Here is a 27,255-nt window from a genome sequence, read left to right as displayed (position 1 = left end):
TGGGCAATGGGGGTCAAGTGACCTGCCCAGGGTCACACAGCTGGGAAGTGGCTGAGGCCAGGTTTGAACCTAGGACCTCCTGTCTCTAGGCCTGACTCTCACTCCACTGAGCTACCCAGCTGCCCCCTTTAATGGCATCTTTATGAATACTACCAAGAAGAAATGGCTAAGTTACAATAAGTCAGGAAAATTCACAATTGACTGAACACTGTGTCCAAATGCTACTAATGGCCAGAAATTAATATGAAGGGAGATTACTGTAAGTATATTAAAGTTTAACCTATCCTTTTCAATTTATTTTCTCCAATGATCTAGATAAAGACAACACTAGAGAGCAGTAGCATTATTAAATTTGAAAATGACACAAATGTAGGAGGCATGACTAAATTCTTTGGGTGACAATCAAATCTAAAAATTATAACCAGAGGCCACAACAATTGATTAGGTTTAATTTATTTTTTTAAACCCTTATCTTATGTCTTAGAACCAATGAAGGGATAGGCAATGGGGGGTAAGTGACTTGCCCAGGGTCACACAGCTAAGAGGTGTCTGAAGCCAGATTTGAATCCAGGACCTCCCATCTCTGGGCCTGGCTCTCAATCCTCTGAGCCACCCAGCTACCTCCTTGAATTTTTTTTTTTAATAGCCCTTCCCTTACTTTCTGTCTTAAAAACAACTCTAAGACAGTGGGGCAAGAGCTAGGCAAATGGAGTTAAATGACTTGCCCAGGGTCACACAGCTAGTAAGGATCTGAGGCTAGATTAGAACACAGGTCTACAGACTCCAAGCCTGGCTCTCTACCCACTGGGCCACCTGGCTGCCCCAAGTTGAAATTAAATGTACAAATACACTAAATAAAACTTCATATGAAAAAGATCTGTGCTAATTTGCTAGAGAAATATAAGCTTTTCAATATGGTTACTTGGAGATTAGCAGTGTTTAAAATAGCTGAACTAGCAGGCAGGCAAAAAAATGTAGGCTAGTATAGGATCACCTAGAGCATTGATCATATACATCTACTACTGATTGCATGAAATCCATTAGGAAGTACATGTTCATTTGCTTAAAGAACCAAGTTAAATACAAATACATATGCAAATAACATATTTCACCTAGTCCTTTATCAATCATGTCAGATTCTAAGAGGATAAACATTTTGAAAATTTCCTGTTCCTTATGTATTTCAGTAAAGCACTGGTATAAGCTATATCAGACTGTTTACCACCTCAGACAGGTAGAGAGAGGGAGGGAAGGAGAAAATCTGAATCCTAAAGTAGTGGAAAACAATTGTCAAAAATTGTTTGTACACATAACTGAAAAAAATAACTAATTAACAAATTAGAAGATTTCCTATTCTTTTACAAGGCTCTCAAAAGTCTTCAGTAGTAAGAACTCAATTGACCACACAGCAGTTCAGATACTTAATGTAAAAAATCCTTTGAACCTATAACACATTTGGGCAGCTAGTTATTTTCAAATCTGTTCTAAAAATGCCTTTAGAAAAGTAGCAATTAATGTTTATTTCTTATAGCTTATGAAAACTCTAAAATCCATTTATTTTTGGAAGTCTGTAAAACATGAAGAATAATAAGAAAATGAGGCAAATAGGAGGCTTAGTGGAGAGAGACCCAGGCTTGGAGACAGGAAGTCCTGAATTCAAATTTGACTTCAGACACTTCCTAGCTGTAACCCCGGATAAGTCACTTAAACCTAAATGTCTACTCCTTACCCATCTTCTGCTTTGGAACTGATACACATCAATTCTAAGACAAAAGGTAAAGGTTTGTTTTTTGGTTTTTTTAAGAATAATTTTTTTAAAAATAATCAAAATGGAGGGAAATTATATTTTTATCTGTCCGGTATAATGGATAAAGAGTTGGCCTAGGAGTTTAAATCCCTCTTCAAACATATACAGAACAAATTACTTCACCCAGGAGGCAGTTGGACTAGAGATAGTTGCGTGGGGCAGTTGATAGAGTGCAGTGCTACAAATCAGAAAGATTTAAACTCAAATGAAGCCTCTGACACTTCCTTCTCCAGATGATGACAGTAAGAACTGGTTTAGAAAAGTACCAATGGTTTGATGGTTCTGCTTCTTCCAAGACTCCTGTGTTTATCTGACTATTGGTGGCAGCTGATTAGCAGTTTGTTGCTACATTACCTTCAGCAAGTCACAACTTGTTTCTCCCAGTGTTGTGAGGATTATATAAGATAATATTTGTAAAGTGCTAGCATGGTAGCTTAATAAATGCCTACTTCCAGGGACCTCTTTAAGACTGTTGAATTCTCTACATAAATGAAATCTGTGCCTGACAAATATAAGTACTTAATCAATGCTTGTTTCTTTCTTTCCATCCTCTCTCTCTTCCAGAACTTCTTTAAAATTGTAAGTTACAAAGCAGGTGATAATTTGATCTGGTAGAGGAAATATCATCATTAAGAGCTCCCTAAACCAATTATATCTGAGGCCAAGAAACATATGTTGAGCTTACAGATTTTTTTTAACAAAAACCACTAGAATCCTACTATAAAAACTATAAAAACACATTTTTAACTTCATACAGCACCAACTCAATTACTTTTACTATTAGTTATATGTTTAATAGAACTACACCTAAATTAGGTTTCCAATAAACAAAGAAAGGTCCTCTTTCTCTGCTTAGTGTCAAGATGATCCCAGGGTTTTTTTGTTTTTTTTTTTTAAACAAGTGAAATATGTCCTTATTTCATAACCACCAACCTGTGCTGTTTCTGTCATTTTCTGTTCGAAATCAGATTTGGCTGTTGCATACTTTTCCACATACAGCTTATAGGTATCTGTAGCTTTCCTAGACTTAATAGCTGCCTGTAACAACAAAAAACACACATAAAAAAGAAAGTTATTGTTTTTCCAAGTGTTCATACAAAATGTAATAAATTCAAAGAGATCCTTAAAGAACTGACAGATACCATGTGCTACAGTGTCACATATGGTAAATTTTAATGTATTTTTTTGTATGTATCATACTTATGATAATATCTATTTTTTCTTCCTTTTTGTCAATGTCAATTACCCAAAAACTAAAGCATTATCTTTGAATTAGTTGTATTATTTGCTTATTCTTTCGCCTTTAAAGGATGAAGAATAATTTGAAAGTTAAAAATACTATTATTTATGATCAACTACAAAACACTTTTTTCACAATTACACAATTACAATTGGATCTAAATAACTGGAAAAACATTAATTGCTCATGAGTAGGATGAGCTAACATCATAAAAATGACAATCCTACCCAAATTAATCTACTTATTCAGTGTCATACCTTATCAAACTACCAAAAAACTTTTTTATAGAATTAGAAAAAATTATAACAAAGTTCATCTGGAAGAACTAGAGATCAAAAATATCAAGGGAAATAAAGGAAAAAAAATGTGAAGGATGAGGGCCTAGCAGTACCAGATCTTACACTGTACTATAAAGCAGTGGTCATCAAAATATGAACTGGCTAAAAGGCAGAAGGGTAGATCAATGGAATAGTCTAGGGGTAAATGACTTCAGCAAGCTCTCTTTTTTTCTGGTTTTAAAGGGGTTGGGGAAGAAGAAAGTTAGCAATAGTTATGTCACACAAAAAAGGGTTATGAACATTTTGAAGAATATTCAGAGAAGAGCAGAAGTTAAGAGCAAAGGACAATTAATACAGAACAGAAAAATAATGTTTGAATTTTATGGCATACTTTTTTTTAAAGGAAACAAAAAAATGGAGATTTGTAGTTTCATATACAATCTCCATTTTGTGTTGTTTTGTTTATGGAAATGGTCTTTTTTTGGGTTCTAAATTCAAAATAAAACCAAAAAAAATTTTAGGACAACATAACCATGCTAAATAGGTCTAAAATAAAATGGTGGCATTTAATTTCAACAAAGCTTTCACTGCTTCATGAAACTCCTTTAATTCTTCCTTATTTTATTTCATTATCCTCAACCACTATTCAAAATGTTCTTCTATTCTCAGGATTCCAATAAGTTAAAAAAAAAGATTTCTCAATAGAATTCCATAAGATAAATATTTCAGAAAAATAATTAATAATAATTGGAAGATTCCTGGTAGAGAAAGCACCAAATAATATCATAAACAATAAAAGGGATTATATTTTAAAAGATAGGAAAAGATTTGTTATTGATGTGAGATTTCTCTCTAAGTCAGTCACCAGATGTCAGAGCTAAGATCGGGAATTAGTAAATGACAAAAGAAATTACAATAAATAAGAAAAAAATGGGGCAGTTAAATGGCATAGTGGATAGAGAAGCAGTCTTAGAGTCATGAGAATCTAGGTTCAAATCTAGCCTCAGAAACTTCCTAGATGTGTAACACTGGGAAGTCATTAACTTATTTGCCAAACCCAAGCCCTTGCCCTTCTGTCTTAAAGAGTTGTAAGAAGGAAGAAAGGGAGGAAGGGAGGAAGGGAGGCATACAATTGAAACATTAAGTATTAGGTCAAGTTATTGAAAATCAAAGATAGGAAATGGACAATAGAAATGACATAAACAAGGGAACCAAAAATCCAGAAAGGCATTCTAGTAAAAAAACATCTAGGGGCAGCTGGGTAGCTCAGTGGATTGAGAGTCAGGCCTAGAGACAGGAGGTCCTAGATTCAAATCTGGCCTCAGACACTTCCTAGCTGTGTGACCTTGGGCAAGTCACTTAACCCCCATTGCCCACCCTTACCACTCTACCACCTAGAAGCCAATACACAGAAGTTAAGGGGTTTAAAAAAAAACTTTTTTTTTTTTAAAAAACATCTAACATACTAGTCAAATGGAGAGAGTTGCCATCACTGGGTTAAAATATAACTGTTTTGTGAATTTTACAAAGAACATTGTTGACTAGGAACAATATTATTTCCTAAGACAGAGAAAAGCAATGGAAGCTAACTTAGTTTAAAGAAAACCTAGAAAGATTATCAGTCATTCCAAGGACACTTACGAACGAAAATGTAAAGGGAGCAGCTGGGTAGCTCAGTGAATTGAGAGCCAGGCCTAGAGATGGGAGGTCCTAAGTTCAAATCTGGCCTCAGACACTTCCCAGCTGTGTGACCCTGGGCAAGTCACTTGACCCCCATTGCCTACCCTTACCACTCTTCTACCTTGGAGCCAATACTATGTATTGGCTCCAAGACAGAAGGTAAGGGTTTTTTAAAAAATAATTAAAAATAATTTTAAAAAAGAATGAAAATGTAAAGACTAAAAATAGAAGAAAAATGCCAAAGATATGCAAAAAACATTTTGACAAACTATTTCCTCTATCAAAGAAATGTGACTGCAATATTTGGGCCCTACCATTACAATTCTAGATGTTCTTACAGATAGACACTAAAGAGAACAAAGACAGGACAAATCAGTCAGATTTTATAAAGTATTCCTAGAAAAGATCAATGCTGGGCATGATAAAACGGTGTAGGCATTAAGCAACCGATATACTAGGTAGCTAAAGATATCTAAAAAACAAGTGTTATGGAAAGATTTTTCACACCTTGCCAATACTCAAAAAAAGGTGATTCAGAGAACGTCAGTAACTATTAACACTTTCTGCCTACCCTTACATCTAGATTAAAAAATCTTTATGAGGATCATCTATTCACGAATCAAGGGTTCCTCAATAAGGCTCTCAGTAGGGAAGAAGCAAGTTTTAATTAGTGATATTTAATTTAACAAAGGACCACATTTTCACCATTAGACAAAAATAAGATCCCATTGTATTTACTCTTTGTTGATTACAAAAAGTGTTTATAGCATCGTACTGACTCTTTAATATAACAATATATCTGCTATTCATATATCAAGCTCTTTCAAAATTCCTTGAAAAATAAAACAGCAGAAATAACCCAGTTAATCTAGGTGTTTATCAAGTCAGGCCTTAAAGAAAGAGATATGCTTGCAAAAGTTATTTGCTATTATGATGCAGGAGATCCAAAGCAAAGTTCAATTTGAAAAGGGAATTTCTATGGATAGTGAGCTCTTCAGATGCTCTTGTTTAGGGAAGACATTGTGCTAACCGTATGAAGGCCCAGAACTCTAAGAGAGCCTCCTAAAAAGAGATTTGTAATCCCCAGAATTCATTCATGAAGGAAAAACTAAGAATTTCTATTACTCAGATTTAACCATGCATGGATGTACATCCTAAAAAGCTTGTTCACCACAAGCATTCTGTGTTCACCACAAATATAGGAATTAAGAGAAACAAAAATTCAAGTACAAGTGGGCAATTGAAGGAACTTTATGATGATGAAGTATTTACATTTTAATCAGGAAAAAGAAGGAAAGAAATGATACAAAGTATCTCCTCAGAATCCTTCTCTGTCATCAGAGAACAGAGGGAGTCAAAGAGAGAACCTGACCTGAGAGTAAAATTAAGGAGAAAAAAAGATACAGAAGAGAGAAAAAAAAAAGGTCAGACAAGGTCAGAGGGAACTTACTATATCATATAATCAGGTTGTACACAAAGAAGTCCATACAAACCAAAAAGAGTGGAACATATGGGCATCAATTTCATCTGAACTGGTCAAAGAAGAGCAGAACACTATAAACTATACAGACACAAAATTCATGTACAAATATTTTTAATTCAAAGGAAAATAGGAAGAAGACAAAGGAGAAATCAGGAAATAAAAGGGCAGATTCAGAGCAAGGTTATTTATCTCCAAAGCAAACTAAGCTTTAAAAAAAAGCAGGGGCTGTAAAGAAAGGTTTAAAGCAGTGATGGCAAACCTATGACATGTGTGTCACCACTGACATGTGTGGCCATTTCTATGACACGCGGCCACATGCAGCAGCATACAGAGAAGTAAAAAAGTTAAAAGACTGACAAAATAGAATGAAACATGAAATATCTCAATGAGAAGATAATAGATCAAGAAAACAGGTTTAGAAGAGACAACCTGAAAATTATTGGTCTTCCAGAAAAATGAGAGACAAATAGAAATCTAGATATCATACTACAAGAAATTATTCAAGAAAACTGCCCTGATGTTCTTCAACAAGAGGGTAAAATAGACATTGAAAAAGCCCACAGAACACCCTCTACACTAAATCCTCAGAAGACAATGCCCAGGAATGTAACAGCCAAATTCAAAAGCTCCCAAGTTAAGGAGAAAATATTACAAGAAGCCATAAAGAGACAATTCAGAAATCAAGGAACACCAATCAGGATTACACAGGATCTGGCAGCCTCCACATTACAAGACCAAAAGGCTTGTAATATGATATTCAGAAAGGCAATAGAATTGGGTCTACAACCAAGGATCACCTACTCACCAAAACTGACTATATACATCCAGGGGAAAGCATGGGCATTCAACAAGATAGAAGATTTCCAAGTATTTGCACAGAAAAGACCAGGACTAAATGGAAAGTTTGATATCCAACACAAAAACCAAGAGAAACATGAAAAATTAAATAAGAAACAGGGGAAAGAAAGAAAACTCTTATCTTTAAATTGCCTTCTTTAAGGGCCTCAATAAGATCAAATTATTTGTATTCCTATATGGAGAAATATTATGTGCAATTCTAAAAAATTGTACTCACTATTATAGTAATTAGACAAATAAGTCATAAGGAGAGGTTGGAGTAGTAAATGGTCTAAGATGATATGGGAGGGGGGGAAGGAGGGGCGGGAATAGAAGATGGCACCAAGAGTAACTTGAAGGAATGAGAAAAATAGGATAATCTATACCACACAAAGAGGGCATGGAAAGGGGAGGGGATGAATACTATTATAAGAAGGAGAGGAAGAGAGAGTTAATAGTAAATACTTAAACCTTACTCTCAGTAGAATTAATCCTAAGAGGGAAGAGTAGCTGGATCCATTGGGATATAAAATTCTATCCATCTCTACAGATAAAGTCAGAAGGGATAAACCAAGGGGGTTGGTGGGGTGGGAAGTTCATAAAGGGAGGGGAAGAAAGGGTGGAGGGAATTCATTAGGCCTTAAAAATAATAAGAGGGGAAGGGAGGGGTAGAAAGGGTAGTAAACCAAGGGAGGGGACAAGGGGGACTGATTTAAAACAAACCACTGGTTTAAAAGGAAATAGCGTAAAAAGAAGGGGTAGAACTAGGAGAGGATACGAAAATGTTAGGAAATACACAGCTAATAATCATAACCCTGAATGTGAATGGGATGAACTCACTCATAAAACAAAAGGAAATAGCAGAGTGGATTAGAAAACAAAATCCTACCATATGTTGTCTATAAGAAACACACATGAGACAGGTGGACATATGCAAGGTCAATGGCTGGAACAAAATCTTTTGGGCTTCCACTGAGAAAAAGAAGGCAGGAGTGGTAATCATGATTTCTGATAAAGCCAAAGTAAAAATATATCTGAGATAGGGAAAGTGATTACATCCTGATAAAAGGCAGTATAGATAATGAGGAAATAATAGTACTCAACATGTATGCACCAAATGGTATAGCATCCAAATTTCTAAAGGAGAAACTGGCAGAGCTCAAGGAGGAAATAGACAGCAAAACTATTCTAGTGGGAAACTTGAACCTTCCCCTATCAGATCTAGATAAATCAAACAAAAAAAATAAAATAAAATAAGAAAGAGATGAGAGGTGAATGAAATCCTAGAAAAATTAGATTGAATAGATATATGGAGAAAAATAAATAGGGACAAAAAGGAATATACCTTCTTTTCAGCTCCACATGGTACATTCACAAAGATTGACCATGTATTAGGGCATAGAAACATGGCAAACAAATGCAAAAGGGTAGAAATAATAAATCTAACCTTTTTAGATCATAATGCAATAAAAATAATAATCAGTAAGGGCACATAGACAGACAAATCAAAAACTAATTGGAAATTAAATAATGATTCTCCAAAATCAGATGAAGAAGAAATCACAGAAACAATTAATAATTTCATTGAAGAGAATGACAATGATGAGACATCCTACCAAAATCTGTGGGATGTAGCTAAAGCAGTAATCAGGGGGAAATTTATATCATTGAGTGCATATAATAACAAATTAGAGAGGGCAAAGATCAATGAACGGGGCATGCAAATCAAAAAACTAGAAAGAAAACAAATTAAAAATCCCCAGTTAAAAACTAAATTAGAGATTATAAAAATCAAAGGAGAAATCAATAAAATTGAAAGTAAAAGAACTATTGAATTAATAAATAGAAGCTGGTACTTTGAAAAAATAAATAAAATTTACAAAGTACTGATCAATCTAATTAAAAAAAGGAAAGAAGAAAACCAAATGACAGATGAAAAGGGAGACCTCACCTCTAAGGAAGAGGAAATCAAGGCAATCATTAAAAACTATTTTGCCCAATTATATGGCAATAAATATAGCAATCTAAGTGATATGGATGAATATTTACAAAAATATAAATTGCCTAGATTAACAGCAGAAGAAATAGAACACTTAAATAATCCCATATCAGAAAAAGAAATTGAACAAGCCATCAAAGAACTCCCTAAGAAAAAATCCCCAGGACCAGATGGATTCACAAGTGAATTCTATCAAACCTTCTCTTCTTTTTAGTTTGGTTTTTTTTTAATCTCTAAATATATATATATATTAACATGAAAGTTCTTTGGGAGGGGGATATTTACTGGGTCATAAAAAATCAATAAAAACATTTTATAAAAAACATATATCAATTATCCATACAGAACAAGATTAGAATACATCAACTGGGCTACTTTAAGAAAATCTCTAATTATTTCACATTAAAAATATGACATTGATATTTCTGAAAAACTCATATTAGGTTCTTTAAATTTAAATTCTAATAAGCAACCAATTATTAGTCTAGCATCCATACTCCTTTAATTGTACAGGTTTACAAAGAAGAAAAGATAAAAACAAACCAACAGTTTCCTTTGGTTAACAGAAAGTGATTCGGTTAGTACAGATGGTCTATGAAAACCCGAGTATTTGCATAAGTGATTCGGAAACCTGCACTTAGTTGCTTACTGAATTGTGGTTACAGTTCCTATTAATAGTTCTATGTGGCTTACTTTCTAAATGAAGTGCACAACATCAAATAAGTGAATGGTTGGGTAAACCTTTCTTAAAAAATCTTTTTCCAATTGAAATTTGGGGGAGTTTGTGGTTTACCACAAAACCATAGTGCATAAATAGCAAATAAAAGCATTATTCAACCAATCAACAGTGCTTATTTTCAAATATATGCACTTTCAAATACACCACAGCTTTGTTTTTTTGGTTTTTTTTTTAAACCCTTATACTTCAGTGTATTGTCTCATAGGTGGAAGATTGGTAAGGGTGGGCAATGGGGGTCAAGTGACTTGCCCAGGGTCACACAGCTGGGAAGTGGCTGAGGCCGAGTTTGAACCTAGGACCTCCTGTCTCTAGGCCTGACTCTCACTCCACTAAGCTACCCAGCTGCCCCCCTGACAGCTTTGTTTTAAAAGAAAATAAAAACATCCCATTACTACACCTTGAACCAAACAGAACCTAGTCAAATGTTTTATTACAGAAGTCCCAATAAACATTTTTGATTAGTAAAACTATTTTAAATAAGGTTTGAATACTATATTCAAAGTGGCCACAACAATCAATGTAAATACAGTAAACAACAATAACTAAAACTAAGAAACTGAACACTGTGTAATTAAAAGGAGCAAGCTTTACCAGAAAGAGACATAAAAATGCACCTTCTTCCCTCTACAGAGCTAAGAAAATACACATCTGGAATACTAAACATGTTATACTTCGTTAGTATGTTGATTATTTTAATGAAATTTTTCCTCTTTCTTTTTTATTCTGTTATATGGGATGAGAAAATAAAGATGATGTAAAAACAAAAACTATCAGTCTTTTAAAAAGAAAACCGTAAGTTAACATACTGATTGAATTCTATCTAAAACTAGGTTTATACACAAAAAGCACTGTAAAAGGCATCAAGATTGATAAAGAGGTGGACTGGGACCCATAAAAATATTACAAACAGCAGAGAAAGATCTCCAAACATTGAGTAGTTCCTCAATGTATAGAATAACAAAGTAGTATAAAAAAGATATGGACAAAAACTAATGCCTCCTGATTCTTGGCAGAGACATGATGGACTAGAAATGCAGAAGGAGACACTTATTCAGTCTCAGCCAACCTGTTGATTTATTTTGTTTGCTTATATTTATTTCTTACAAGGGAAAGTTTCTATTTAGAAAAAGGATTTGGTGGGTAGAAAGACTGATGTAAAAAGGACAAAAGCATCAATGATACATTTTTTTAAAATACACTGAGTTCAAAACACAATGATAAAAAAGACAGTTTAAAATTAATTTTACTATCATTTTAAATTAAATGGAAATCTCTAGAAGCCACGGGAGGTTAGGGTTATTAGCTATTCTCCCACCCCATTTGCCAGAGAAACAAGATCCAATAATCCCCTCTTCTTTTTCAACATTCCCCCTTCCCCCAACCCAGGAAAAAGTTTACTAAAACCCAACACCCTGGCCCTTAATTTGTGAAAACTGTTTTGTGGAGTAGAGATAAGAACTGATGCTTCACTTATTATTTTTTTAAAACCCTTACCTTCTATCTTAGAATCAATACTGTGTATTGGTTCTAAAGCAGTAGAGCAGTAAGGGCTAGGTAATGGGGGTTAATTGACTTGCCCAGGGTCACCCAGCTGGGAAGTGTCTGAGGCCATATTTGAACTCAGGACCTCCCATCTCTGGGCTTGGTTCTCAATCCACTGAGCTATCCAGCTGCCTCCTTCACTTCTTATTGACAACAACATGAGCAAATATAGAGTCCATGTCACATCTCAACAAAAATCTGAAAGAGATCCCAGATAAAATAACTAAAAAGATACCCTATCAGCACCCCTCAAAAAACAACAACAAACAAAAAAGCTTCCATCCAATCCAGAGAAGAAAAGCAGCAAAAGCCAGCAATGCCTGGGGAAAAGGTTGCACCAGGAAACCACCCCAAATTCTTGTAAAAGCCTGCAAGCTTGTGGCTGCATTGGGGAAAAAATGGACAAATATTTTAAAACTGAAACACAATGAAGAAATATTAAGAGATAAAAAGAAGCTCAATAAGTAAATCCAAACAGAAAGTAAATCCTCAACAAACAGTAGTGAAGCCAAAAAAAAAAAAAAAATTTGGCCCAAGGACCATTAAGATTGACTCAAAGAAATGAAGCAAGATACAAAAAAATAAAATAAAAACAAAACTCTGGACAAAAAGATTGGGAAATAAATTATTTGGAGCAGATGATAAAAATTGTTACTCAAGTAATGAACACCTAGAAAAACAGAATGGAACAATCAGATCTCAATAACTCCGTGAGATAACAAGAAATAATCAAAGTCAAATGACTTGGAGGAAAAAAAGAAGAAAAGTAAGACATTTATTATTTAAAAAATGACCTAGAAAACTCATAATTTTTAAGTCATTAGCTACTCTGAGAACTATGACTAAACTAGGAGGAAAAGAAGGAATAAGCATTTATATAACACCTCCCATGTGCCAGGTACTGTGCTAAGGGAAAATATATCTTTTAATCTTAACAACTACCTATTGAGGTTAAGTGCTTTTATTATTGTGTTTCACAATTCAGGAAACTGAGGCAGACAGATTCAGTGACTCGCCCAAGGTCACACAGATAGAAAATGTCTTAGGTGGCATTTGAACTTGGGCTTTCCTAATTCCAAACCCAGCACTCTATCTACTTTACCACCTAGCTGCCTCATAAACACATTACAGGATCAGGGAAGAAGATACTATTCCCAGTTATGGAGAGATGAGTTGCTTGACCAAAGGTTAGAGAGAATCACCAGAGAGCATCACAATAGGTAATTTTAATTATATAAAACTAAAACAATTTTGCACAACAAAATACAGTTAGAATTAGAAGAAAGCCATTAACTGAGGGGGGGGGGAAGGGAATTTTTGCAGTAAATTTCTCTGATAAAGAATGGATATCTACAATATATAAGGAACTGATCCAACTATAAAATAACAAAAGCCATTTCCCAATAAATACCTTGGTCAAAGGATATAAATGGGCAATTTTCACCAAGATAAAATGCTAGTGATCAGCAACCATGCAAAAAAAAATGTCCAAATCAATATAAAAGGAAGGTAAATTAAAATGACTCTGGAACTCAACCATCTCCCAAACAATTAGCAAAGGCAACCCAAAAAGAAAACTAACATTTGCTGGAGGGGCTGTGTGGGATAGCCGGGCACATTAATACACTGCTGACAAAGCTGCCAATTGATCCAGCCTTTCTGGAAAACAATTTGGAACTATATCCAAAATGTCACTAACCTTGACATATCTTTGACCCAATGATAACTCTATCAGACTTAAAACTTCAAAGAGATAAAAGAGAGAAAGGACCTATATACACAAAAAATATTTAAATCAGCACTTTGGAGAGGCAAAGTAGTAGGAATTATATTGAGCTACTCCCAACAACTCCTCAAAACAAACAGAAAATCCTAGACCTAATCCTAATTGGGAAATCAAAAGGGAAAAAAATTACAATGAAGCATCTTTCCAGTACAGATTGGCATATGAGGCAAAAAGAAGTCTTGTGGACACTAGGGACCAGTTCTAGCCAAGAGTACCTTGATACAGAGAATTCCAGTGCAGGCAGAGGCTATGCACCAGGGCAAAAAAGGCCCAAATCCAGCAGAGAGGGGCCTGGTTTTGTGCAGGATACAGAGACTAGTGCCAACTGGACATCATTCACTACTTCAACCTAAGTCACAGCTCCAGAGCAGAATGAAGAGGGGATCTATATCTTGGGGGCAGTACAGGTGAGGAGTAGTCATGGGTTCTGGGTTACATACTGAGCAAGGAACAATTTCAGAAGTAGCTATGGATATCAAATTCGCTAAAATGATAAAAGGGGGAAATGGCAGATGCTAGAGGAGATATAGAAAAACTGGGACACTAATACATTGTTGGTGGAACTGTGAACTGATCCAATCATTCTGGAGAACAATCTGGAGCTATGCCCAAAGAGTTATAAAACTGTGTATCCTTTACCTAACAATACCACTATTAGAGCTGTTTCTCAAGGTTATCAGGGAAAAACGAAAAGAACCCATATGTTCTAAAAAAATTATGGCAGCTTTCTTCATGGTAACAAAGAAATGGGAATTGAGATATTCCTCAGTTGGGAAATGACTGAATAATTTGTAGTTTATGATTATGAAGGAATACTATTGTGCTTTAAGAAATGATGAGCAAGTTGATTTTAGAAAAACGTGAAAAGACCTACATGAAATAAATTATGAAGAGTGAAAAGAGTGGAAATAAGAAACAACTGTACATAGTAACAGCAATACTATTAAGAGTAACATGAACGATTAAAATGTTCTAAATTTATATAAATATTCAAATAAACTACAAAGGACCTATGAAGGAAGATGCCATCCACCTCCAGAGAAAGAACTAATATACAGAACTATGTACTGATGGTTTCACGGATTTATCTGTCAAATGTTGGACTTCTCTAGTACAGAGTTGAGAAGGAGGGAGAAGGGGAAAAAAAGAAGTAGCTGTGGTGTGGCTAAGATCCCAGAGGCAGAGCAAGATATCAGTTCCAGACTCTAGGGCAATCTGAAGCATAAATAAGCATTTCTACAGCTGGAATCCCAGACCAAAGGCAATTCTACAATTCTATCCCTCTGCAGGGCTTTCCAGTTGAGAATGTTTGAGCTGATATTCAAACCAAAGTCAGAAATTTGCCGTTTCAACCAGGGTGTGGTATTGATCAGACTTCCCTGTATCAGAAAACTATGAGCCCTAAAAGCTTTGAATAATATGACATTCAGTACCCCAAGAAAGTAACAAAAGGACATGTCCACATATTTCCTCCATAACTGAGCAAAAGCTAGCCATTACACAAAATCTGAAGTCAGGAAGCAAGCTAAAAGAATGAGCAAACAAAAAAGAACCCTTCCCTAAAGTTATTATGGTGACAGGGAAACTCAAAACACAAACCTAGATATAAACAGTTTTCTGAAAAGAAACAAAGCTATCAATATTCACATGAAAAAATACTCTAAATCGCTACTAATGAGAGAAATGCAAATTAATAAAACTCTGAGATACCATTTACAACAGAATCCAGTATGAGACATATTCATGTTTTTTGTATGCATGAATGTATTTTGTGTATTTGTTTGGACATTTGTTTTGCTTGAGTCCTTTTTCCTTCTCTCTCAAATTCACTCCTGACTCTGGACTTCTCCAATTTACCTCCTTTATCTATCATCTCCCTGGAGATGCTTCCAACCCTATAGCCCCATACTCCAAATGGCGAGTTCTAACCTACAATCATTTCCATTTTTGCATTGCTGTCCTCTTCTGAACTTGCATTTTGGTCTTCCTGTTGCTGAAATAACTTTCCAGGATCAAGCTTTTTCTTTGTCTTTTGCTCATTTGGGAAGGCTTTTTTAATGACCTTTCCTATATATTGTAGCTCAGCTCCACTTCTGGGGTAGAAGGAGTACTGTCCCTAAGTTTCCCCAGGTACCACATGTAATGGATTTAGCTGGATTCCACTTGTCAGCTGCTAGAGCACTGGGATTGTTCCTTTAGCTGGGAGTTCCCCAGGGTGTGCTTGTTCCAAGTCATGCATGCTGCCAGTTTCACTGCTCTCCCCTCTTATCCCAGCAATACCAGTATTTCCTGCTATGTCTCTAAATTTTCTTTTGAATGAAACCCCACTTCACTTCTTATCTTGGTTCTGTTGCTCCAAAATGTGCTTTGATGCATTTTTCCCATTTGTGGATATTTAGAGGTCGGTTTAGACAAGCTAAGAACATTCCTTACTCTGAAATCTTGGCTACTATTTTCCAATTCCAATCCATAATCTACATGTGTCCAAGTACTCATGCTCATTTCTCTCCCAACTCTGCTCCTGTCTTTTCAGACTTTCACATGTTTATAAGAAGGATTCCGTTTCCCTTTTATTGGGGGAGAGGATTGGAAGAGAAAAGGTAGTTTTTGCTGATCAAAAAAATTAAAATTTATTTTTTTAAAAACAAGCAGGATTTTTTTTATTGTAGCAAAGAGTCAGAAACAAAAAGAACCTAACAATTGGGGTATGACTGAATAAATTGTAATATATGAAAATGTGCTGGAATATTATACCGTACATCAAAAGAAACAGGAACATATATTTAAAGAAATTTGGGAAGAATTGTATGAATTAATAGAGTAAAGTTATCAAAACCAAGAGAACAATTTATATTATAAAAATGCCATAAATGAAAAAACCTATAAGTGAACTAAGAACTTTAATAGATGAAAATAACCAAAAACAATTCCAAAGGGTTGATGATGAATCATGCTTCCAAACACTTACAAAAGAAGTAAAAAAAGAAGTCTATATTTTCAGACATGGCTGATGCTCAACTATTCTCATTTATGAGAGGGCTCGGAGGAAGAAAGGGAGTGCATGGGAAGACAGCAGGGTGCTTATGAAAGATGTTAACGCTGAAACAAAAAATCCAACATAAGCAGTAGTGACCCCCACACAAAAAAAATACATAGAAGAAAGGTCAAAAAGGGATATATATATATGGAGAGAGAGAGACACACACACACACACACACAGAGACGCAGAGAGAGACACAAAGAGACACAGAGAGAGACAGGGCAGAGCTAGAACTACCATAGTAAGTGTAACATATGGGGTTTTTTTAAGTTTTGCATAACAGATTCAGTGTCAATTAAAATCCTCTATTCTTAATTACCCAACTAAATATTTGTGAATGTTGGTCAGGTCCATATTTTTTAACATATATTTGACATATGCTTTTAAAATGTTACATAATAGACATCCAAAGTTTCAGATACAATCTTTTTTCCTATGTTGCTTATTGAAATGTTGACTTTGGTCAAGTTTATAATAAAAATATAAAAAAAAAAAAAAAGAAAAAATATGTATAAGAATCACATAGGATAGAAAATAGAGGGCTTCTGAGCCACATTGATGAGATCATGGATCCTTTGAAGTATCAAAGAAACAACAAAATTTTAAACCCACTTATTTTAACTACCTTTTCTATTTCTCTTTGTGTAGCTCCTTCTTTTTTCAAACGTTCTTGTTCTAGACACTTGGCATTGTAATTTTCCTTGGATTTTTGGAGGGCCTGAGTTATACTCTGAATATTTTGTACAGCTTCTAGAGTTCCTGCAACTTCTTCCTTAGTCTGTTAAACAACAAACAATTCATCAAAATAACATAATAACAGAAAAACAATATTCAACAATATATCTTTTGGTAAGAGAAAAGGTATACCTTTTTGTGAGATTTTACTTGCTCTTCTCCATACTTCTGTACTTCCTTTATTAGTTCTTGTAACTTTCTAACAAGCTCCAAGTGACAGCTTGCTAGTTTTTCTGTTGATGACTTAAAAACATCCCACACAGGTGCAAATGTTCTAGGGAGAAAAAAAATCACAGTTAATCACTGATGTGTTGCTGTTCAGTTGTTTTCAGTCATGTCTGACTCTCCATGACCCCATTTGGAATTTCCCTGGCAAAGATATTGATGTGGTTTACCATTTCTTTCAGCAGTTTATCTTAAAGATAAGAAAACTGAAGCAAACAAGACTTAAGTGACTTACCCAGAGTCACACAACTAATAAGTGTCTGAGGCTAGATATGAACTCTTGTTAACTGCAGGTCTGGCACCCTAACTGCACCAACTACCTGCTGATCATTGATAGTTCAGTCCAAACTTGTACCTTAATTCCAAATAGCTATTTTTTTCTCAAATTTAACAAATATTAATACAAAATAAGCATGAAAATATTCTAAAGACAAATTCAAGTTACTTGATCATTAGCTATTTTCTTTCCCAGATCCACTCTTGATTGTGAACTTCTCTACCTCTATCCCACATGTCTTCTTACCCTAGAGATACTATAATTCCATCCACCAAATGGTGAGTTCCAACCCACAATTTACATGTGAGCAAATGTTTATGCTCCTTTCTCTCCCAGTTTAGCTCCTGTCTTTCCAGACTTTTACCTCTTCTCCTCCCCCATCCCTCTTCACCCCTGAAACAGGCAGAAATTATATTCATGGTCTCAGGTTCTTACACTACAATTCCCAAAGTCCAGGTCATTAAAAAAAAAAGCCACAAGCTAGAGATCTCCAAAATAAAGGTAATTGTGGCCTTATAAATACCATTGAGATTTGCTAGTAAAAAAAGCCGGGATCTGTTGCTACTTAGTAGCTCTGTAAATACTGGCCCCTTCATCTGTAAAGGGAGGGGTTGTTAGAGGATCACTAAGATCCCTTCCAACCCTAAAGCTATAGTATACTCATAACAGTCCACAGCAATGGAAAGGATAAAAACTAATTTTAAAAAAGGAAAAGAGGAGATTAATAGGGAAAATGGAACAGCAATATAAAGATTCACCTGTGTAGAAAACCTGAAAAAGGTACATTGAAAAAAACATCTGATTCAGAGCCAAAAGAAGATAAAGTTATTTTTGTAATGAGAATATGTTAAATTATAGAAACAGGTTTAAAAAATTTATATAAATATATTATAGGGCAAGACTTGACCAAAATACAGTTAATGGGAAAAAGAACTAGAAATTCTGTGGAATAAAAATGCAAATGTCAGTCATAACGGGGGCTGCAGAAAAAAACTAATACCCTCTTAAGACTACATTAAGATAAACAGAATTGGTACAAGTGGGCTGAGAGCCAGGATAGAGACAGAAGGTCCTAGTTTAAAATCTGGCCTCAGAAACTTCCCAGGTTTAAGACCCTGGGCAAGTCACTTAACTCCCATGCAGAAAGGGGAGAGGGGGAGCAGGGACAAAGGGAGAGACTGAGAGGAGAGAGCAAGTGAGCGAGAGAGCGAGAGCGAGAGAGAGACAGAGACAGAGACAGAGACACAGAGAGACAGAGCAGTTGACCAGAGGAAGAAAGAAGATATATGTACTCTACCCAAGTAAATGGCATCTCTAGTAATTTGTTTTTAGAAACCCTATTTTTGAAGGGCTGTCCTATGGTACAATAGAAAGACCACTTATGTTAAATGGTACTGTATTTCTTAGCTTCTCAATGGAGAGTAGGAAAAGAAAGAACTTAAAAATGAAAATAAAAATAAAAATTTTTGAAAAGAATTGCCTTTTGGTCAAACTAAGTTTTATCTTAATTGATTTTTTTAATTATGACAGAATAATTTAAGTCTATTTAAGAAAGTCTAGAGATTATTCTCTATATTTTTGCATATGCCTATAATAATTATGTTGTTATGTGGACAAATTAGTTAACAGAAATAGGAAATATTAAGTATCTGGTTAATTTCAAATCTATTGATTAATTTTTAAAAATTCATTAATTTTTTTACTTAAACAGCACAACCTGCAAAAATAAAAACCTTAGAGGGTACATATAATTCGTTATCTTATTGGTCAGACTACAACTATGTCCCAGTTATCTTCTGCTGCCTTGGCTTCAGGGGCCCCATGCTATCCCAGTGGCTCCTATAGATCTTTTTTCTGAATCTCCCTTCCCCTGACCTGAACTTTGCCCTTCAATCTGGCTTGTATAAAACCTGTGGGAAGCCTATAATTATATATTTAGGGTGATAAACACTGAGGATTAAAGTCTCCCCAGCATCAGCAGACACATCAGCAACAGCTTGCCACAACATGCTGAAGGACCCTATGTCAGGCACCCTGCTACTATAAGGTAAAAGAAACAGATGCTCCAACCTTGCAGACTTCCAGTGACGGCCTTCATACTTCCTCCTAGCCCCTAAAATAGGGTTCTTTACCTTTTGAGACTGCTAGAGATGTCTGTGTAATGGACATCTCTGGCAGTCTGCTAAAATGAACCATTCTCAGAACAATGCTTTTTAAATTAATAAAATAAAATATAGATTGCAAAGAAAAATTTTATTACTATAAATGTTATAGAAGTATTTTTAAAAACAAGGTCATGGACTTCCAGCTAAGAACCTATGCCTTACAGATAAAAATCTCACAGAAAAACCCATTAACTCACCTGTCTCCTATCTCTCCTAAGTGAGAAAGAATAGCTGTGTGAGTTATATAAAGGGAACTCCTAGGCATTAGTCTCCCTAAAAGGCATACTTTGTCCCAAAGTTTGCTCTCTGCTTGCAGAGGAGACTGTAAAGAACTCAATATCACTGATAAAGGAATAAAGGAAGGAGAGAGAGATAAAAGACATCACAAATTATTAAGGTTTCCAAACCTTATAAATGATTCAGGTACTGCCCTAGGTATAGAATGAGAGGTTTTGGAATGATCCATTTGTATTCTCCTTGACCAGGAAAAAACAATTTCTAAAGTTTGTTTGCCATTCAAAATCATCCAACTTTCCTAGATTCTTTTTAACTTGCTATAATGCAAAAAAATTTTTGAGATAGAAACTTATTTGCCTTTAGAGGAAAAAAATACATTTATCCTAAGCAGATTGTGTGTTAATACAGTAATTTTCATGGCATACCTATTTTTTTTACCTTTTGATGAAAGCTCATAGAGACCTGGCCTATCTATATGCAGTTACACATATACAGACTATGAAAGAGAATTCTTTACTCTATTGTCTATACTGAGTTAAAACTAACTTGAGTACCCCTACTTAGTACCTCACGAGACTGAAGACAGAATTAACTCCCCCTTTGTCTACTTTTAAATTGAATTAAGAAAAGATTAAACATTGTACTTAGTACTAGGTGAGAAGTCCATCCTACAGAGGGGAAAGGACAAGAAGTAACCATAAAAAGCAAGCCCTGAACTCCTTCAGGGTAAATTGTCTTTGAGACAATAGTCTGAAGAAACTGTCTTCTGGAGAAAGTCTTAGATAGTCTTTGAGGGAACTTCGCTGGAGACTACGGCTTGGATCATGGGCTTGGAGCTCAGCTTCTACTTGGACTCTGACTCTTGGACTACCTTGCTGGGTGAGTAAAAGGCTGACCTCTTTCCTAGCTTCTGGAGACACTAGCTTTCATCTTGGAGGAGGCCACGTGGTTACTCACTACCAGCCTTCCTGGTTGAGAGCTAATTAATCTCTGCCTAGATTAAGCAGACTCAGAGCAAAACATTTAGGTTGATAGAATAGATAACTTCTCTATCCCCCTCATATTTCTCTTCTTTATTGTTCCCTCTCTATTTGTAAATAAATTTCTGACTCAAGATATAATAAATACTAATGACCACATAATTTCATATAATCATCATCCAACCATTAATTTTAACCTTTACAAGACACAAACAACATACTTTACATACACACACATGCACACACCCAATCATGCCAAAAGAAGAATAGACTATATTAACTTACCCCAGTTGTGTGTAATTGCTTGCTGATTTTGCTAGTTTTGTCATTGACCGTGAATATGCCTCTTCTATTGTAGCCCTATTAAAAAGAAACAAAGCTCCCATAAGGTACCTATAATTTAGTGCCCAAAAAAGTATCAAGCTAGAAATAAGGCCTAGGTCACTACCAGATATACTATAAATTGCAATATTAAAAACAGGCATATTTTTGTCATGATTTTCTTTTCCTGGTTCTGCTTTTACAAGCAAAGCAGAGTATTAGAAGTTAAATAATATTTATATCTATTCTAAATGAATTCATGGAACCTCTAATTAGCCAAAAACATAGTTTTACCTCTTCCCTCTTTTATTTAGTAGTACTCAGTAATTTACAAGAAACTAAGAGTGAGCTTATGTTCTCTACTATTGCTTCACTATGCTAAATCACTTGGTATAATACTTAATAATTCTGCAAAATGCTTTACATGCTTTTATTAGTCCTACTAACTCTGGTATAGGTCATTATTATACACATTTTGCAGATCAGGAAATGAAGGCCCAGTGATCTTGCCCCAAGTTAAATAATAAATCAATTGAATTCCAGTTACTTTGAAGCTATATCTACTAGTTTCACAAACCAAAATTTATTACACTAGAAAATTTTGTTTTACACATTTATTATTCAGTTTAAGTCTCTAGGTTGCTGCAGGAAAAGAAGGGCACATCAAGGAGAAATATAAGAGGAAGTAGTCCTTTCCACAAAATCAGAGGCCACAGCATATAAATGTCTGGAAAGGAGTAAGAAAAACCACTTGACTCCTATCAACAACTTGGGAACAGGGACTGAATAAACATGCCATGTATTTACATAATTTGTTTAAATGATTCATTCCCTTTTAATGCTTATATGTCTAAGCTACAATAAAAGAGGAGGTATAATCACCTAAAGCTACAATAATGTGACAAAATGTTATTATAATCACAACAAAATAAAAGTAGAGAGATAACCCAAGGATCAAAAGAATGAAAAGAATGGAAATATTATCATCTACTCCCTCAAAGAGTTGATCCACTAAAGTTAAGACATAGTTTTCTAAAGACATTTTTGACTTTGACTTCCTCCAGTTATCTTCTTGGCTTCTGAGGCCCCATACTATTCCAACGTCTCCTACAGATCTTTTTCTGAATCTCCCTTACCCCAACCCCAAGTATACTCTTCCCTCTTGGAAAGTACATTCATTCATTCTTCTAACTATGTATTAAGATGATAGGATTACAAATCTGAGAACTAGAAAGAGTGGTGATTTCAAAGGAAATAGAGACGTTTGGAGAAGGGGAAGATTTAGAAGAAAAGGTAATTATTTCAGTTTCAGATATACTGAGTTTAAGAAATAGGACGTAGAGTTTAAAATGTCTAGTAGGCAACTGGTATTGCAGAACTGAAGCTCAGAGGTTGGATATATAGAGAACTGAGTCATCTTCAAAGATGACAGTTAAATCCATGGGATCCAATGAGGTTCCAAAAGAGAGAGAGAGAGAGAAGGAAAGAAAGTTTAGGAAAGAAACTTGGGGAAGATCCATAGTTAGGGGACATGATGAGGATGATGAACCAGCTAAAGGTTCAGACACACAGGTGTTAAAGTAGGCAAGAGTAATGTCATGAAAAGCAAGGGGAAGAAGAATACTAGGGAGGAAAACCTGGTCAACAGTGTCAAATGGGTTTAGAAGATTTAGGGCTATAAAAAGGCCATCAGATTAAGCAATTAATAGATGATCGGTGGTTTTCCATAGGACGAATGATGAATCATCCTACCTGTTCTTATCTGAGAAGTAAAGGAAGATATGTCACATGTATTTTTGGACATGGCCAATGCAGGATGTTTTGTCTGTCTATTCATATCTATTACAGGAGGGTAGAGAGGAAGGAAGAGAAAATAAACACTTGTTTAAAAAAAGTAAAATGAAATAAAAGTCACACAAAGAAAAGCTGGGCAGATTTTAAAAGGGAAATTATTGCTAACTTTTATTGAGAGCAATTTTAGTTGAGTAATCAGGTCAGAAGCCAAACTGCAAGGGGTTGAAGAAAGACAGAGAAAGGGAAGTGGAGGTAGCAAGAGTAGACAATTTTATCAAGGAGTTTAGCCAAAAAGGGAAGAGAGATATAGGATGATAGTTTCAGAAATGATTGGGTTTAGTCATTTTTTTTCTTTAAAGAATAGGGCAGAGTTCTCTTAAAAGCTAACAATGCTGTTGCTCACTGATATAGCAAACATTTCCCAAACCTATAGAACTCATTTCAGCAAGCACCAATTTCTTATGAAATGACATAGACAAGGACAAAGACTCCTTCTTCACTCAAGGGAAAAGGCCCCACGTGTGACCAGAAGCAGATAGGAGTCAAACAAAGGTTGAAATCACAAAGAGGACTGTGAGACATAACTATTAAGCCCATTTGCAGATCTTGGAAGAGGCTAGACATTAAAAAATGTAAGTGGGGCAGCTAGATGGATCTGTGGATAGAAAACTAGGCCTGGAGATGAAGCCTTAGATATTTCTTAGCTGTATGGCCCTGGGCAAGTCACTTTACTCTCATGGCCTATCCCTTACTATTCCTCTGTCTTGGAAACAGTACTTAGTATTGATATAAGGTATGGGGTTAAAAGAAATGTAAACACAATAAACTACAAGATAAGAAAAGAAAGAACTAAGTGATCCAGGTCTAAGCTCCATCTTTTTTTTTCCAATAATTAAAAACAAATATTGAAGCTATAATATTTAAATTCTTCAACTTCATTTGTTGTTTCTGGAAGGAAAAGACTTGAGGTAAACCAAGAAATATTATGTGAAGTTTTTCCTAACATAGAAACAGCTGATTAAATAAAGAAGTAATTGATTGTGTATGCTGTGAGATATTTAAATATGGTTCATTTGACTCTAATTCAAAATCTTTTGTCATCTAGAAAGCCTATGTGGTTTTATAGTAGGGACCTTTTCTTTCTAATACTACAGTAAAACTGGCTACTGACTACACCCTGGTAGGCAGTTGAGAGAAGGAGGTGCAAAAGATGCAAATGAATAATAAGAGGGCAGCTTACAGCCTGGCCCTATGTATGAGGCAGAAGTACCCATACTCAGCAAATCAACAGTGAAGTCATCACCTTCAAAGGCTTTTTTAAAGTACTCTTTCAAACTATTAGCTTAATGAAGTAGCTACTTCTTTTACCTACTTAGATAAAGAGTAACCCTTCAATGTAATTTGTTACTTTCAGTAAAGAGGCAAAGATCTCAGCTTAGAGAGAAAGACCAAGGGTCAGGCATTGTGCTAGGGACTAGAGACAAGAAATGCAAAGAATAAAACAATCCCAACTTTTTAAGGAGTAAATGAGTGCTTAAACAACATTTGCTGACTGACAGTAAGACTATACTAGGAATTCTTAGCGTTTTTTGTATGTCATGAGTTCCTTTGGCAAACTGATGAAGTCTACAGATCCCCTCTTGGACAATGTCTTTAAATAATTAAAGAAAATGCTAAATTTCAGTTAGAGGTTAGTTAAAAGAAAGGTAATTTTTTTCCCTGTTCATGTTCGAAGGTCTATGGGCCCCAGGGTAAGAACTCCTGCCCTGTATAATCAGATTTCTTCTTATTTTTTTCAGCTCTGCACCTGGAATCAAAAGACCTAAGTTCAAAAATGACCTCGGATACTTCCTGATTTTGACACTGCTTAAGGTCCTTAATCTTTTTCTGCCTCAGTTTCTTCAGCTGTAACATTAAGGCAATATAATAATAGCACCTATCTCACAAAATTGTTATGAAGATCAAATGAGATTATACTTGTAAAGTATAGTGACAGTTCCTGCCACATAGTAGGCTCTTAATGTTTGTTTCTTTCCCTTTCCTCACTATTATATCTATTTAAGGTTAGCAGAAAATCTCACCTTTGATTCTTTTGACAGATATTGGTTCTATGGCTCTGGGAAAGTCACAACTCTCAGTGCTCCAAGGAATGCTCTAAATTATGAGCTGAAAAGCAGATGCTAATATGTATTGATGGCAGATTATTCAACTGGAATTCCTGACCTCACAATGATATCACAAGTCTGAAGTTTTCCCCTTTATTCTCATATAAAGGGATCTTAATCTAGGGCCAAGAATTTGCTTTTTAATATTTTGAAAGCAGCATTTTGACATAATTGACTTCCTTTCTAATACTAGGTGTTTTGTTAATGCTTTTAAAAGCATTGTTCTGAAAAGGGATTCAAAGGCTTCACCAGATTCCCAAAAAGGCCACATGACACAAAATTGTTAAGAACTAATAACATCATCATAACACTCATAAAGCACTGTTTGCCAGGCAGTATGCTAAGCACTTTATAATTATTATCTCACTTGATCCTCACAACAACTCTGAGAAATAAGGGTTATTATGACCTCTATTTTACAGATGAGGAAAACTCAGGCAAAATGACTTGCCCAGCATATACAGTTAGTCAGAGGCTAGATTTTTAACTCCAGTCTTCCTGACTCAAGGCTTGGAGCTCTATCCACTAATTACCTAGCTGCCCCTATAGGGAAATTACCAACTCTAACCAGATGCTACATTCCCCAAAATTCCCTAAAATTACTAATCCCCATCCCTTTTCCTGACTTGATGCATACTATTTTGGGATTACTGAATTTCTACCTTCTCCATGTATTCAATGTCTTCTCCTCATTCCTAGATTAGCTCAAGTCCTATTTCTCCCATTAAATTTCCCTAATAAATCCAGCCAACACTTATCTTTTTGCCTCTTTCCTCACCCCTCAATATTTGTCTATATCAAATATTTGGGTACCTAATCTCCAGTACTTGATCTGAGCTATTCTTAGCTTTCCAACAATTACGTTGTTATGAGAAAGGATCTACTATACCTAAAGTCAGAAAATAAGAGTTCAAGGCCCAACTAAACCATTTCTTAGCTATATGAACAAAGGCAAGTCAATCTCTAAGCTTTAGTTTCCTCATTTCATCATAAAAACTATAAAATCACACTATTTACCTCAGGGTATTGTCCTGAGGAAAGCATTTTATGAACCATAAATAAAACACTATGTAAATGTCAACTGTTGTTGTTGCTATTATTATTAGCTGCTTCATTATTATGATTATCATAATTACTATTATTATTATTTTCTTGTGGCAAAAACCATATTATATATAAGAAGCCCTAAACATTCCTAGAGGGGGAAAATTCTAGAGTCTATGAGCTTGTTTTAAAAATATTCTGACAAGTATGTTTCAATATAATTTGTTTCCTTTGTAATCCTATGCACTTCACAAATTTAAAACCCCATTATTCTGAGAAGGGGTCCATTGGCTTCACCAGGCTGTCAAAGGGATTTTCATGAAACAAATTAGAACCTTTGTTCTAGACATCCTTGAAAATAGAGAATACACCAGTGACAATAATAAGGATGGAAAAAGAAGTGAACCAAAGGAAAGAAGTTTAGTGAAAGACAATCCATTCTATTTTCTCCTTTCCATTTTCTGCAACCTGCCCTCCTACTACAAGTACACAATCCTTAGCCCTCCCTCTTCTTCATCCTTCAATCATTTCATTAGACAGCTCAGCTAGGTAGTAATCTGATTAAAGCAACCAACAAGGCCTGATTGGCTTAAACTAGGTGAAAGGAAACTTCAGTTATAAGGAAAATTAATTAATGTTGAATAGTTCATTCTCTGATAATAAGTGAGAGGTGATTATTCTATTTCCTGACAGCAAAGCACTATATTAAAAAGAGAGAAAACCTCAAATCAGTAAGATCTCTGTTAGGGGTTTCTCACAAACTGACCTGTAAATAGCACTACAAAAGCTGAATTCTATTCATAACCAAAATCTACTGATTTGAATAGCCCTTAAATTATCAGTAATATTCTAAAAAAGGCCCTATACTTCTTGTAAATACA

General features: G+C 35.1%; 1 protein-coding gene across 1 annotated transcript in view; it reads right to left on the bottom strand.

Annotated features, from left to right (window-relative positions):
• The window catches only part of FCHO2 (FCH and mu domain containing endocytic adaptor 2), a 145,586-nt gene that overhangs the window by 88,363 nt on the left and 29,968 nt on the right, over nt 1–27,255 (bottom strand). The window contains exons 3-6 of the mRNA XM_044663019.1: nt 21,336–21,410; nt 17,299–17,440; nt 17,057–17,209; nt 2,741–2,845 (exon numbers count right to left, since the gene is read on the bottom strand). Of these exons, the coding sequence (XP_044518954.1) occupies nt 2,741–2,845; nt 17,057–17,209; nt 17,299–17,440; nt 21,336–21,410 (475 nt within the window). The remainder of the gene's footprint in view (nt 1–2,740; nt 2,846–17,056; nt 17,210–17,298; nt 17,441–21,335; nt 21,411–27,255) is intronic.

This window comes from Gracilinanus agilis, chromosome 1, assembly GCF_016433145.1.
Source record: "Gracilinanus agilis isolate LMUSP501 chromosome 1, AgileGrace, whole genome shotgun sequence".
In the NCBI taxonomy this organism is placed as follows: Eukaryota; Metazoa; Chordata; class Mammalia; order Didelphimorphia; family Didelphidae; genus Gracilinanus; species Gracilinanus agilis.
This window is presented reverse-complemented; position numbering and strand designations above follow the sequence as displayed.